The sequence below is a fragment of the Rhinatrema bivittatum genome, chromosome 6, assembly GCF_901001135.1.
Source record: "Rhinatrema bivittatum chromosome 6, aRhiBiv1.1, whole genome shotgun sequence".
Classification (NCBI taxonomy): Eukaryota; Metazoa; Chordata; class Amphibia; order Gymnophiona; family Rhinatrematidae; genus Rhinatrema; species Rhinatrema bivittatum.
Window position 1 is genome coordinate 252,885,928 of NC_042620.1, and position 16,021 is coordinate 252,901,948.

A 16,021-nucleotide genomic window follows, 5' to 3' on the forward strand; every position below is an offset into this window, starting at 1 on the left:
CTTCATGATACTGCATGTGGATGTCAGAGGTTTTTACTTACGTGGCCTGAGCCATGAAGTCATCATATAGGTAGCGCTGGCGCTTTGAAAGCCGGCAAGTAATAACATGCTCATATTTCTTTGGCATCTGTTTCTCCACATCCACTTTCACCCTACGCAGCAAGAAGGGTCGAAGAACCTGGAAAAGAAGCATATATTAGTCTAAGACATCATGTTCCTAAAGACATGACTATCCGAACTCCCTCACTTGTGTGCCGGCTAGCTTTACTCTTACACTCTAGATCAGTATTGGCTAACTCCAGTCCTCAAGAGCCACAAAAAGGCCTGGTTTCCTGGATATCCATAATGAATATCCATGAGATGCTTTTCTATGCACCTCCACTGTTATATGCAAATATCTCTCTTCCATACTCGCTGTGGATATAGGAAAATTGATTCTTACCTGCTGATTTTCATTCCTGGAATACCACAGATTAGTCCAGACAAATGGGTTTTGCATCCCTACCAGCAGATGGAGTCAGAGAACAAACTTTTCTGAAAATGCTACATAAGCTACCTGCAGTCCCTCAGACCTGTACCCAAGCCAAGATGTAAACAAATTCAAAAGCTAATCTAACTCCCTATTCTAGGTGAGCAGAGGAATAAATGTAGAGCCCTTCAACAACAGCCCTTATGTCCACAGCAGGGATCTAAACCCCTGAAAGTTAAAACAAGACTTTTCAGTCTTATCTGTGATACATATAGTAGAGATATTGGTCTTTCAATAGGGTGGGGCTCTGAACTAATCTGTGGTATTCCAGGAACAGAAATTAGCAGGTAAGTACCAATTTTCCTTTCCTGTTCATACCCCAAATCAGACCAGACAAATGGGGTGTACCCAAGCTCCCCTAAACCAGGCAGGAACCTGAAAGATCAAGATGCAACATGCGCTGCCCAATCAGCACCTCATTCGGCACCCGAACATCTATTCGGTAATGTCTGGTGAAAGTGTGAATCGACGACCAAGTCACTGAATGGCAGATCGCATGCAGAGAAACCAACTGACACTCCATCCAGAAAGCTGCCTATGCTCTTATCCCTTCAGGAAATGCCCTTCCCTTTCAAATATAATCCGAAATTAGGACCTCTTCTCAGTCACCACGCAATCGTAACTTTCAAAGCCTTGCACCTCTTCTTTGCTAACATTCGAAATCCATTGGTAACCTTCAGACAATGAAGTAAATACAGACGGACATTCAACAAATGTACCTCTATGGGTGCACCTCATCTAGATGCTGGAATGCAGCAAGCTCATAAAACGACAAAAAACGACCTTTGGCAAAAATGACAGAACCATCTATCATGAAACCCCATTCACTGAAATTTGAAGAAAGGGAATTCTACATGACAAGGCCTGAAATTCCAAAATTTGCCTGGCCAAACAGAGGAAAATTAGTATCCTTACCTGATAATTTTCGTTCCTGTAGTACCACGGATCAGTCCAGACTCCTGGGTTTGGCCCCCCTCCTAGCAGATGGAGACAGAAGTTTAGCAACAAACTCTGCATTATCTGGGCTGGTGCCACCTACAGTCTGGCAGTATTACTAAATGTCAAAGTAGAATGGATTATAAAAACCCCAAACTATGTACAGTAACCGAACAACTGGAAAAAATTGTCTCATGGAACCCCCAGATGGGATCAGCACCCATGGGCCGCAGAATAAAGCAATCGGTCTGCAAATAAAAAACTAGACAGGAATACAAGAGCGCGGACTCTCCAAACTGATAAGACCCTAAAAAGGTTGGGACTCTGGACCCTAAAAAGGGTGGTACTACAGGAACGAAAATTATCAGGTAAAGTTACTAATTTTCCTTTCACTGTACGTACCCGGATCAGTCCAGACTCCTGGGAAGTACCAGAGCTTCATCTATTTGGGATGGGATCCGGAGAGGCCCGCACGCAGTACCTCTGCTCCGAATGTCCCTGTCCCTGACGCCTGAACATCCAAACGGTAATGTCTAGCAAAGGTGTGGAGCGACTTCCACGTAGCCGCTCTACAAATTTCCTCGGGTGATACCTGATGACTTTCCGCCCAGGAGGCAGCTTGAGACCGAGTAGAGTGAGCCCGAAGGCCCACTGGTAATGGCTGCCCACTTAAATACGCAGAATTTATGGCCTTAGAAGCCATATTACCCCGACGAGGTCCATTGCAGAGCACGAAAAGATGATCTGACACCCGAAACTCATTAGTAAGTTCCAGGTAGTGGAGAAAAGCTCCACAAAGCTCCACAAACATCCAAGTTCCGTAACTCCTTATAATCGGGGTCCGACCGATCAGAGAAAGCTGGCAGTTCCACTGACTGATTCACATGGAAAGAAGACTCCACCTTGGGTAGAAAGGAAGGAACCGTACGTAGGGAAACGCCCGAATCAGAAATCCGCAAGAAAGGTTCTCTATACGACAACACTTTGAGCTCCGACAGTCGCCGAATGGAGGCAATCGCCACCAAAAATACTCTCTTCAAGGTGAGATCTTTCAAAGTAACCCTACGTAAGGGTTCGAAGGGTGCCGCACACAAGGCTTTAAGAACCAAATTCAAATTCCAAGACTGACATGGTTCCCGGACAGGAGGTTTCAAATGCTTCACCCCGCGTAAAAAAACGGGAGATGTCCGGGTGTGCCGCTAGGCTTAGTCCACATATGTTACCACGCAAAGAACCAAGTGTGGCCACCTGCATTCGCAAAGAACTCCATGACAAGCACTTCGACAAACCATCCTGGAGAAAGCTCAAGACATCCGAGACACTCGCCCGGGTAGACACTACTCCTCTGGCGAGACACCAAGCATCAAAGACTTTCCAGACCCTGACATAAGACAAGGAAGTGGAAACCTTACGAGAGTGCAACATCGTAGATACTACCGCACCTGAGTATCCCTGGGACTTCAGACACTTCCTCTCAAAAGCCATGCCGCTAGAGAAAAGCATTCGACCTGATCGAAATAAATCGGACCCTGATGTAGAAGGTCCGGTAGATCCGGAAACCTCAAAAGACAGTCAATGGCCAGATTGATCAGATCCACGAACCACGGACGTCTCGGTCACTCGGGAGAGACAAGAATAACCTCAGACGGATGCACTTCTATTCTGCGAAGAGTGCAGCTGATGAGTGGCCAAGGAGGAAACATATACAGAAGAACATCCACCGGCCAGGGGAGAACCAGTGCGTCCACGCCCTCCGCACACGGTTCCCTGCGGCGGGCAAAGAAGCGGGGTGTCTTGGTGTTCCTGAATGTTGCCATTAGATCTACACAGGGTGGTCCCCACCAATCACAAATGCGATGAAAGGCTTCGTCCACGAGCTCCCATTCCCCTGGATCTATGCAATGTCGACGGAGGAAGTCCTTTCAAACATTGTCTACCCCGGCGACGTGGGAGGCGGTTATACTGATCAAGTTCCGTTCCCGCCCAATAGAACAACCACCGAACTTCCAATGCTACTGGTCGACTCCTTGTTCCTCCCTGCTGTTGATATAAGCCATCGTGGTCATATTGCCGGAGAGGAAGCGTACCAAATTGCCTAGTAGCATCGGAAGAAACGCCTGCAGAGCTAACCATGCCGCTCGGGTCTCTAGACAGTTGATGGACCAACGGACCTCCTGCCCTGTACCAAGGTCCGCTGACAAACCACACCCCAACCATGAAGGCTGGCATCCATGGTGACCACCATCCAATCCGGAATAACCAAAGGCACACCCCGCCGTAGGTTGTCCTGGTTGAGCCACCAGACCATAAGGAAGAGAGAGCATGAAAGGGTTAATCCTGAGGGAGAGAAGTGCAATCTGAAATGGCCAGGCCTTATGATAGGCAAAGCATAGTCATGAACTTTTTTTTTTTTAACCAAATGTTTGGGGATCGCCACCATCTTAGATAGTGGCAGAAATCTCAAAAGACCCTTGGGGGGGGCAGGGGAGGATTTAAGCATGTTTTGGGGGAAGGAGGGTGCTTTGGGCCAATTGGTCCTTTAAGAAACAGCGCAGGGGCATCAGGATGCACATTAGCATCCCGATGCCCCATGTTTTATCTACGCTTCCTTGAAATGCACTACAGTGACAGGCTTTTTTTCATCGTCAGTTGTGTTATTTGCATGGGATTGCTTAATGAAGAGCTGCTTTGCATACATTAGGTTAATTTATTCATGCAAATAATGCAAATATATTCAAAGCAGCTCATTTCGACAGAGGAGGAAACATGCTAAAATAACACTCAATATCACATGATAAATGGCATTTAACAGGAATTAAAAGCTGTTTAATGCATATCTCCTTATCACGGCTTAGGAAATCTAGGCCTAAATTTGTACCTGGGGGCAACAGAGTGAAGTGACTTACCTAAGGTCACAAGGAGCAGCAGCAAGATTTAGACCAGTGATGGCTAACCTATGACACGGGACGTTTTTGCTGACACGCGCAGGGTTTCGTGGACTATCAGGAATATATATATATTTTTTTTTTAAATTTAATCGGCTGCGCCGAGCCAATAACCCAAAAACACAGCCCGACCCTTTAAAATTAGTTTTTTTTAGTATTCCCCCCCCAATGCCTCCGGGCACAGGAAGGCTCATGCGGCGCAGCGACAGGCAGATGGGCAGGGCCGTGGTGAGGCTCACGTCACCACGGCCCGAAGAAAAAGATTGCGTTTAAACGCGCTCATGCTCCTCCTCCTTCCTGCCTGTGCGGCCCTGGAAGTAAACGTTGCCGGAGCCGCATGGGCAGGAAGGAGGAGGAGCATCAGCGCGTGCAGAAGAGGAGCAGCGCTTACGGGCCACCGCGAATCCCAAGTTGCAGCGGCCCGAGAAGAGGAAGAGGCCCGGTAGCAGGGCCGCTGTAGCAGGGCCGCTGTAGAGCCCATCCTGCGACGACCCACGAAGAGGAGGCCCAGAGGTGAGAGAGAGGCTGAGGGTGTGTGTGTGTGTGTGTGTGTGTATGAGATGAGTTGAGAGATTGTGTGTGAGAGTGAGGACCTGAATGTTTGCAGAGACAGCATGTGACAGTGAGAGCCTGTGTGTGTGTGTGTGTGTGTGTGTGTGTGTGTGTGTGTGAGAGAGAGAAATGCATGTGAGAATGAGAACCTGACTGTGTGTTTGAGGGAAGAAGATGGAGAGAAAAGAAACAGAAAAAAAGATAATATAAAAGGAATTGGCAAAAAATATAAGAAAGGGAAGGTGGAAAAAAATAAGAAAGGGAAGGTGGGAAAAAAAAGCCTGTGACCAACCAATTAGAAAACTAAGATCAGACAGCAAAGGTAAAAAAAAATAAATTACTTTTTAGTGATTGGCATATGTAATCTTTGGGAATGTGCAAGAATAGCACTTTCTCTATGCGGATCTCACAATGTACGAGATCAGCATGGAGAAAGTGGAAGCCCACGGGGCCTGCACAGAGGAGGCAGCAGAATGGGCTTCAGTGTCAGTAGCAGCAATTGGCACCTCTCTAATAGCCATGTGGCAGCAGTGACAGTGGCAGCAGAGGAATGAGAGAGGTTCTGAGGTTGCTGGCAAAAGAGAGGGGGGTCTGCCTTTAGTGTGTGCATGTGTATGAATGGGACTCTGCCTGGGGGTGTATGTGTGTGAATATATGGGTACCTGCCTGGGGGTCAGTGTGTGTGTGTGTGTGAGAATGACTGGGAGCTTGCCTGGGTGTGTGTGTATGTGAGGGAGCCAGCAAGTGTGAGAGCATGAGTGTGTATGAGAAAATCCAAGGGAGTAAGAGTTTGTGTGTGTGTGTGGGGGGGGGGGGGGGTGTGGAGGGGGAGAGAGTATCTTAGAGCCTGAGAGTGTGTCAGTGTCAGTGAGAGCGAGAGGTTATGGTGGATATAAGAGCATGAATGTGTATGTGTGTGACAGTGTATGTGTGAGAGAGAAAGGACATGTGAGTATGTTTGAGAGAGAGAGAGGATAACCTCCTAATCCTCGACAATATCAGGGTGACTGGAAATCAAGAGCTCCCACAGAAGGGGACAGCAGGGGCTTTTTAAAATCCTTATTAGTTTTAATTGAAGATTTAGCCAATGAAATTCAACAAAAAAGTCACTAAGCAGGTAAGGTAAAGAATTATTTGGTTTTGCTTTATTAATAAATATAGTACATATATTAAAATTATAACTTTTTGTTATTAGAGCTACAAATATCACAAAATTATGGATTTTTCTAGAAGTGACACACCATCCGAGTTATGCTTGGTTTTTTTTATGAATTTTGACACACTGAGCTCAAAAGGGTTGGCCATCACTGATTTAGACCCTAGCTTCCCTGATCAATGCCTCTATTGTCAATAGGCTGGACTTAAGTTTCCCCAAAAGCTTCTCCATGAGTTCCTCCATGACCTCTAGCCAGGAATGACATACCTTCTCGGGGTCATAGCCGCACACAGGGTACACTCCCAGACAATGTTCCCTCTAATTTCTGGCATGCTATGTGCGCAAATTAATTTTGTGTGCAACTTTTCTGAAACTTAACTTAATGTTGTGCGTCCGAACTTACAACCCAGCCTACTGGAGTTAAAAAAGAAGTGAAGACCAAGTGAAATGTTAACATGTTTATATACTTAACTAAAGAGGCTACTAAGGTATAGCAAGTAGAAAGCATACGTTTATTTGTTTTATATCATATATACTGGGCGGCTGCACCTCATAACTCAGTTCACAACTTCACAGTCCATAATATTTACATTTTTTCCCTGCAGTCTTTGACATTTGTCCATTCGTTATAGATTCTATCAAGATCTATATTTCCTCCATCTAGTTGATAGTTCTTGACACGCATACTCATATCCAAATGCTCCGTCTGTAACCAATTCCGTGATTTGGTTTTCGTAGCATTCATTAAACTGAAGCCACATTCAGAGTCTACACTGGATGCCATGAATGTTCCTCCAATATCCATCAACACAGCGAGGTCTTTGAATTGTTCATTTTGAGTTACAAATGACAACATAGTTGACAAATTTGAAAGAACTTTGTCTTTGATTTTCTCAGCAACAATGAATTTGAAGTCGTATTGATCAACTACTGTTAACTCCTCAGGCAGAAACTCTTTATATTGAGCACAAAGTGATTTTATGTTACCAATTCCAAAATCGAAGTCACAATTGACAAGTGACCCAATATCAAATGCAGCCCATGCCTGTATTTCCTCTTCTGGAAAACTTTCATCCAGATGGACACACAAGAGATTGATAAATGTGATCAGCGAGCTTGTGTTGACTGCACTATTGGTTGGTACCTGTAATAGTGCTTTAACACTGACTCCACTGAGGTGAGCTTATTAGATATTGACTTCTGATCTTGTTCAGTTTGCCTCGAACTAGATGGTGAGCTTCTAGATTTGTTAAACCCTTCTTCTGAAGAAGAAGAGACAATGAAGCCAAATCTGATAGAACATCATTCAAAATTTCCAGAGCTACCCTAAACTCAGAAGTGCACAGCTTCTTGAAACAGGATTTGGCAATTGGGTCTTTTCCCCGCTCTTCCTCGAAATATTGTAACAAAACAGCATAGTTTCGAACTATAGCTTGCACAGCAAAATGCCTCGACAGCCAACGCACTTCATTTAAAGGTCTGAATGCTACTGAATCATGCTCTGAGGCGTCAACGATTTCTTGAAATTTAACTCTTTTCGAAATAGATCTACTAAACAGAGTACACAGTTCTGATAAGAGTTTCAATGTCTTGCATCAGTTTGACTTCTTTCCATGTATCAGTTATTCCTAAATCTTCACGATGTGCTACACAGTGTTGCTGAGTTAGGTGTGGGATTTCTTTTTTCAACTGTGCTGCTACTCCATTTTTTCCGATGTAAACATAACCATCTTCCTTAAATCAAGCTTGTTTGCTGAATAAAAGAGTTTGATGGCAGATACGATTAAAGCAGCATCGCAATGTTCTAATCGCAAAATGCCAAACGATACTTTGTAATCCAAAGTATTAAGCATTTGGTCAAAGATGTGTCAGTGCTTTCATCAACGGTTAAAGTGTGGAACAATGCAGAAGACTTTGTTTTTGGGTGCTCGCCGGGCGCTTACAGCCTGTATCAGACATTGCCGGACTCAATGGACCCTCGGTCTGACCTGCTACGGCCATTTATTGCGTCCTGTTCGCGGAGCAGGTAGAGATCGGCAGGGGCTGCGGGGAATCGTTGCGGGCCGAGGAGAATATCTGGGGGATGGAAAGGGATGAGCTGGGGGTGGGGCCGCGTGTGTGCATACGCCTGAGAGAACAGATCGGCGCCAGGTTTACGTGTTTGCACCAGACTGGTCGGGCTACGGAGCGGGACCGGGACTGGTCGGGGTACGCGTGTGTATTGTGTAGCCTAGCAATGCTAGCATCCCATCCACACTGTGTCACTGTACCCTGAACCGCTGCAGCTATGCCATGGCCTTGGAGATTGGGAGTATGAACTCTCCCTGACCTCATCCCATTAATGACCTAGCAGGTCACTTCTAAGTAACAGACATTATGTAGCACATGTTAGGTGTCTCCCATCATTGCTGTGCAAGTAGAATGATTTTATGCCTAATAATTTGCCTAGTTTTTGCAAAAACTCTAGGATTAAAAACTCTATGCACTAAACTTTGTACCATGTGCGTGGCCTTCATGGGCCATGTGCGCGCGCACACGCGCACAGCTTAGAGGGAACATTGCTAACAGATGTCACGGTCTTCCCTTCAGGCAGAGGCCACATCTATCATTAACCTTCTGAATAAGGGGTACTTGTCAAAGCCGCTGGTCTTAGTCTTTTTCTGGGTAGTCAGGCGAAAAATCAATGAAGTGAAACGAAGCCACTTAATAGCAAAGGGAAATACATGACTAATATCGGGCGAATGCCTCCCGTCTTTTTTGGGATTAAAAAGTAGCAGGAGTAGAATCCGTGCCCCCTCTGGGGGAGAGGAACCGGTTCTATGGCATTGGCTTGCAGTAGGGAGGATACCTCCTGCTGCAGCTGGTGACAGTTGTCGGAAGAGGGCTACCCCGGCCAAGGTGAAGTGTCCAACGGGACAGAGAGGAAATTTAGATGGTAGCGTTGAGCGACAACTGATTGCATTCACCGGTCGGTGGTGATGTTCAGTCACTTGCTGGAGAAGTGTCATAGGTGGCCACCCACAGATAGATTGGGTAACGGGGGATGGGGGATGGTCTTCGCTCTGAAGTTGGAAGTCAAAATCCCGCTGCAGGAGCAGGTTGGGCAGGAGTCTCAGCTTTCTGAGCCTGAGGCTGGTGCGGTGTAGATTTCTGGAAGGGCCGGGACGGGTGAGCCCGAGTTGCCGGTGGATAATACTTTCGGGTCCTGTAAGCCGTCCGTTTAGCGTCACGTCGGAACGGGCGCTTGGAGGGAGCTGAAAACTCCGCCTGGGCCGCCGGGAGCTGTCGAAGTGTTTCACGATGGTCCTTCAGTTGGGCCACCGTCTCTTGGATTTTATCTCCAAACAGGTTATCCCCTGTGCATGGGAGGTCGGCCAAACGATCCTGTATTCAGGACGGAAATCGGAGGACTTCAGCCAAGCCCAATGGCGCGCGCTGATACCAGCCGCAGAAAAACGGGATGCCGTGTCTGAGACATCGTATGCCGATCAGACCTCATGTTTTCCTGCGTCGAATCCCTTCTTTATAATGGAATTCAGCTGGTCTTGAAGCTGTTCTGGAAGGGATTCTCCAAACTCCTGCAGCTGTTTAAACAGGTTATGGTTGTACTGCATCGTATATAGCTGATATGACGCAATATGCGAGATAAGCATGGCCCCATTAAATATCCTGCGGCCTAAAACGTCGAGAAATGTCTGCTCCTTCCCAGGTGGCGCCAAGGAATGGGGCTTCGGACGCTTGGCCTTCTTTTGGGCGGACTCCACCACCACAGACTGATGAGCTAATCGCGTCTTCTGGAAGGCTGGACTAGGTAAATAGCGTCCGTCTTACGGATCACTGGAGGAACCGATCCAGGATGTTCCCAGTTGCACTGCATCAAATCCTGCAGCACCTCATGAACTGGGATGGACATGATTTCCTTTGGGGGATGCAGGAATTGCAGCACTTCCAGCATTTTATGCCTGGAATCTGTCTGCAGTTGGAATGAGATAGTCTCCGCCATCTCTTTTATAAAGTTAATAAAGGAGAGATCTTCTGGCGGATACTTGTGCCTTTCGTCTGGAGGAGACTGCTCCGATGGAACTTCTGTTGAATCATCCATCCAGGGATCATAGGGTTGATCTCCTGCATCCCTCGGTGGTCCAAACGGAAAACTTGGTCTTACAAGTATCTGTGCCGGCATCGATGGACCTGATCTTGGCATTGAGAAATAGAGATCCAGTATCGGTACCAGACGCAAAGGCACCGATGGCATCGGGGACTTCACCAGTGGCGGTACTCCCGACTGCACCGGGACGGGCTCTGGCATAGACATATCCTCTTCTCCCGATGAAAGCAGGATGGGCGTCGATGGAACCATGGGTAACGGTGATTTTCTCGGTGGCCCCAGCAGGGCACGATGAGCAAATCCAGCTTGTCCAGGAGAGGCAGCAGATTCGGAGGCATCAGTGCCGGTTCTGGCACAGGCGCTGGCGTTGGTGGTCGCGGGAGGCCTTGGATAGCCTGGACCACAGCCTCTTGCACCATCCGGTGCAATTCCTTTCGAGCGCTGGGATGGTGAGCCCCAGGTCCGGAGTGGGAGGCATCACGGGCAATGCCGGAGGGTCCACCAGTCCCGGTGGAGTCTCGGTAGCCCTTTCCACCGAAGGTGCGGAACACTTCGGTGCACCTGGCTTTGAGGGTATGGGACGCTCCTCGGCCCAGGTCTTCGTCGGTGGTTCGGTCGATGGCTCCACCGATGTTGTGGAAGCGGAAGGCACCTGTCTTCGATGCATGTGTCAGTGCTTCTCTCGGCGCTCCGCTTTTCCGGACTCCGGCATCGATGATGTAGATGCAGAGGACTGAGACAGCGATCAGGAGTCTTCGGCCTCAGATCGACGTCAATGCTTCACCAGAGATTGAGTCGATGGCACCTGTGGAGACGGGCACTGAAATAACAGTGCCATTTTTTCTAATCGTGCCCTACGACCCTTCGGGGTCATTTGGGCACAATCGGTACATGACTCCATGTTGTGCGATAGTCCGAGACATAAGACACAAACCATGAGGGTCTGTGATTGACATAGTTCTCGGACAGTCCGGGCATCGATGAAAACCCATCGCCATCGCGGCTGTCAAAAAATTGAGACCGGTCGCGGTCGGTGCCGAGAAGGCCCACAGAGGTCCCCGCCGGGAACCGACCGAAAAACGGGGTAAACTTACCGTACGACTTGGTGTTCAATGGCGAAGAAGAGAGACCCCTAGGGGGTATAAACTTTTGCAAGTTTTAAAGAAAATTTCTTGAGGAAAAATTCCAGTCAGGAACCGTGAAGAGCTCCAAAGATCCATGTGGCTATAGCTGCGCGGAAAAAAAGAGACTGAAGGGAGACACCTGCTGGATGCAGGGTTATTGCCATGCTGGGCATGCCCAGTAGGTGCCAGTCAAGGTTCTAGAAACTTTGACAAAAGTATTCCGTGATTGGCTCCATCAGATGATGTCACCCATATGTGAGGACTACCATCTTGCTTGTCCTGTGAGAATGTAAAAAAGCATCCCTTCATAGTAAAGGTAAATGTAACACCCTTCCAAAGTGGAGCAAAAACAGTAAAACAGTGAAGGAATTCCAAATCTCATGGGACAAATACAAAGGAAGTATATTAATAGGAGAAGAAAGAGTAAACCCAGATATTAAAAACGGCATGCAATACTTTAGAAGAGAAAACAGGCAAAGACTGGAAAGGCTTAGAAGCCTGTAACTCAATTTCTATCTGAACTGGAAGTTACAAGCAGGCAGCTTCATTTTTACACAGAAGGGAGAGACAGGTTCTGAATATTTCTCCTGTTTCCATACAATGAAAACTTCCTTTTGTACAACGCACCTTGTGAAGCCTCTTGACGAGGCTCTCATTGTACTCTTGGCTGCCCTCAATCATTCCAGTCAGTGGATTGGAGAACCATTCCTTGAACTCACGGTGAGACTGGAAGACATGAGGCATCAGGAAGTGCATCAGGGACCAGAGCTCCATCAAACTGTTCTGTAAAGGGGTGCCTGTCAGCAACAGCCGCCTCTGGCTGGAGAGAAAGGAAGCATCAATGGAGAATACCACCACAAACATACAAAAGCAGCAATATAGCAACAGTGATTTTATTTATAGCATGCCTTTTCCAACAAATGGTATAGCATGCCTTTTCCAAATGCCCAACAGTATAAATAAACAAAATTAAAACAAGCAAAATAGCAAAAATAAAACCAACCATCTAAAAATTAGGACTTTAAAAGTTTAAGTGACAAAACATTACAAAATAAAAGGCCATATACAATCAATCAGTCTATCCACCAGGCAACCACCATTACCTGTTCTATTCACTATTAACTTTAAAGTTCAGTGTAGTCAAAAGCTTCAAGCAATTACCTTGGGACATAGTAGAATCATATCTTGAAAGCTTTTATAAGCAGAATAAATCTGCTGAATGGTTTAGATACAGTGACTTCTGTCTGGAGATAGCAGATGTACTACTTTCCTTATAAAGGTCCCTTTCAAACCCTAACTTTCCATGACTCGAAATGACATTTTCATGTCCTAAGTTTACAACCCTAAGCTTTCTATGATTCTGAATAATCTCGAGGTCTCTTCCACATTTGTGTATTATTCTATGACAACATAACTCACAAATATAATTACAAGATCATAATGATCTTAATTGATCTATACAGCTAACATTGCATATAGAGATAAATAAAGCAGAACGGCTTACCTGTAAGAAATATTCTCCAAGGACAACAGAATGTCAGTCCTCGTACAAATGGAGCCTGGCACAGAACTTTTATTTTAAAGTTCCTAAAAACTTTGAGTGTGCCATACTGCCACATGCGGAGGCCCCTTCAGTCTAATTTAGCTTAAAACTGGAGAAGCCAAATTCAAGATAAGGCAAGTAGGTTTAAAGAGAACAGAAATCCTGGTGTCCTCAGACACTACTTGCTGCAGGTAAGAAACCCTTTCTCCAAGGATAAGCAGGATGGCAGCCCTCACAAATGAGGAACCTTAAGTACAGACTGCCCCAAATGAAAATAAGAGGAAAACCAAACATAGTGCTAATGGGCAAAAGTGTTTTTGACGGAATCAAGCCTTTTCTGTTCTTAAAGGGGCAGTCTGGAACAAAAACAGGCCCTAGCAAGGATGGAGATGGGTTCAACATCTCAGATTCTTCAGAAGAGACTGATCAAACCTACTGTCATGTCAGGAGTCTCTATCCAAACAATAATGCAATGTGAATGTGTGGAGAGAGGTGAGAACTCCAAGTTGCCTTGCAAGAAATGCCATGGCTCTGACACTGAGCCTTGATGTGAACCAGCATATTCAGGACCACTAGAGCTTAACAGAAGGAAATGCAATTTGCTAGTCAATTTGATAGTGTTTGGCAACAGCAATCCCTGGTTTGCTGGTATCAAAATAACAAAAAAACAAAAAGCTGCGTGAACTTTTTAAAGTGTGCCGCACTTGTTCGCCTATGTGGGCATGTAGCCTGAGAAGAAAGAATACTGGAAGGATGACTGACTGATTAAGGTAGAAGTCAGACACTACCTTTGGCAGGAAGTTAGAATACATGTGCAGAACCACTCTAATATGAAAAAATTTGATATAAGTTGGATAAATCACTAGAGCCTGGAGCTCACTGACTCTGCGGGCCAAAGTGACAGCCAACAAAAATAAGATCTTCCGACTCAGCTACTTCAACTTACAGGAGTACAGAGGCTTAAAGGGAGCTTTTATCAGCTGGGACAGTGCCACACTTAGTTCCCAAGACATGGTGAGAGGCTTCATGGGAGGTTTAAAATAAAGCAAGCCCTGCAGGAATCAGACAACTAAAGACTGAACTACCTTCTATATGAAGGCAATAGGTGCCAATTACACTATGATGAACTCTTACCGAGTTGGTCTTGAGCCAGGACTCAGAGGAGGGTCTTCTCACCCAAATATGTATGAGATCTTGGACAAAAACATTGGCAACAGATAGCAAATGTTGCTTACCTGATGTAACAGGTGTTCTCACAGGACAGCAGGATGTTAAGTCCTCACAAATGGGTGACATCGAGGATGGAGCCCACCACGGAAAACTTCTGTCAAAGTTTAAACAGAACTTTGACTGGCCCCTACTGGGCATGCCCAGCAAGGCACTGACCCTGCAGCCAGCAGGGGTCTCCCTTCAGTCTGATTTTCAAAGCTACAGGCAGTGCCTAGAAAGTAAAAATAAAACGAACCCAACACCGCGGGGTGGCGGGCGGGTTTCGTGAGGACTAACATCCTGCTGTCCTGTGAGAACACCTGTTACATCAGGTAAGCAACATTTGCTTTCTCACAGGACAAGCAGGATGGTTGTCCTCACAAATGGGTGAGTACCGAGCTGAGGATGTCCTGGCCTGCACCAAATGCACCCAACGACGTGCAACAGGCACAACAACTGGGGTGGAATTTGGGAAAGGGCATCCGCACCCTACTGGGAAGGTGGAAGGGTGTTGGTACATCATGTTGGAAAAAGGTTACGCAAGACAGATTGGCCGAAGATGGAGTCCTGTCTTCCAGCCTTGTCCAAACAATAGTGGGCTGCAAAGGTATGGAGAGAACTCCAGGTTGCAGGTTGCAGCCCTGCAGATGTCAGGAAGCGGCACCGATCGAAGGTGTGCTACTGAAGTCGCCATGGCCCTCACAGAGTGTGCTTTGACACGGTCTTGGAAAGGAATGCCAGCTTGCTGATAACAGAAGGAAATGCAGTCCGCTCGAATCCGGATGTACATCCAAGTGGCCAACCCCAGAATCATCACTATCATCTCAAAGATCATCCTGAGACTTGTCAGAAACAGCTGTATCAATGGAGACAGCTTCTTCATTCTCCGAAGAACTTCCAAGCTCCAGCCAGTGAAGATGACCCCTGACCATTCTTGCAGAGCCACCATAGCCCTATTTGAGTGACGCTGAGACTGCCAGGCCAGAAGCCATTTACTCCCAGCTCCCATCTTGGCCAAATAGGCCTTGTGGAGAAGCAGCACAAAAACTGTGGAGAAGTCCTCAAAATCATCAAAGCTGACCTCCACCAAGTTCTCCTCGCCAGGCTCTCCTCCATCTTCCTGATCCTCCAAAGCAGTTTGGACCATCGGCAACAGCAGTGGAAAGAAGTCTCTGGGCTCCCTTACATGTGGAAGAAAGGCAGCTGTATCTAAAATCGCCACCGCTCCATTAGCCCCTCCCCCCAGAGCTTCACGAACAGGTCCTGCCACTGAGTGATTCATCTGGAGCCAGCTGCCTCCGAGAAGGTTTCCTCCCCTCCCAGAGGCACAACCCGAACAGAGCGCAGCTGAATTGAGAATAGTTTGTCTTCTGCCACATGACTTGCAGACTCTCCTGCGTTCCTCTGCCAGCACCATGACAGCCACGCACGTGTGCCTAACCCTGCTACCTGAGCGGCGATCTCACAAGGCTCTCTGCTGGCACCAGTCATCCCTCGGAACTCCCCCGGACCTCCAAGGTGATCGAGATGCCGGTGTTTCCTCTAACCCTGCTCACCGGTTCAGTGCTGCCCACACAGCCTTATACCTTTTTTTTTTTTTTTTTTAAAGCAACAGTACCACTTAACAAGAAAAAAGTACTTCTCTGCTGCTGGCCATGTACACGAGTAAGGATATCTTAGAGGGGATGAGGGAACCAGGACCCCTAGCTTTCAGTCCCTCCGGATGCTGCAGGCCAAGCCAGAACAGGGATCAACAATCCATTCCCCCCTCCCCCAGCTCTACCTAAGTGATGGCCACAAAGGAACCGAGCATCTCAAAGAGCACTTCTTCTGTTATTTTCTGTCTCTCTGTTTTTTTCTTTACTCTATTTTTCTTCCAGACTGCAGGTTTATATCTTTATCATCTGCTGCAGACAGAG

General features: G+C 46.8%; 1 protein-coding gene across 1 annotated transcript in view; it reads right to left on the minus strand.

The window, feature by feature from the left end:
* SRCAP (Snf2 related CREBBP activator protein) overlaps positions 1 to 16,021 on the minus strand; it is an 845,719-nt gene that overhangs the window by 425,947 nt on the left and 403,751 nt on the right. Inside the window, 2 exon segments of the mRNA XM_029606814.1 lie at positions 42 to 178; positions 11,978 to 12,170. Of these exon segments, the coding sequence (XP_029462674.1) occupies positions 42 to 178; positions 11,978 to 12,170 (330 nt within the window).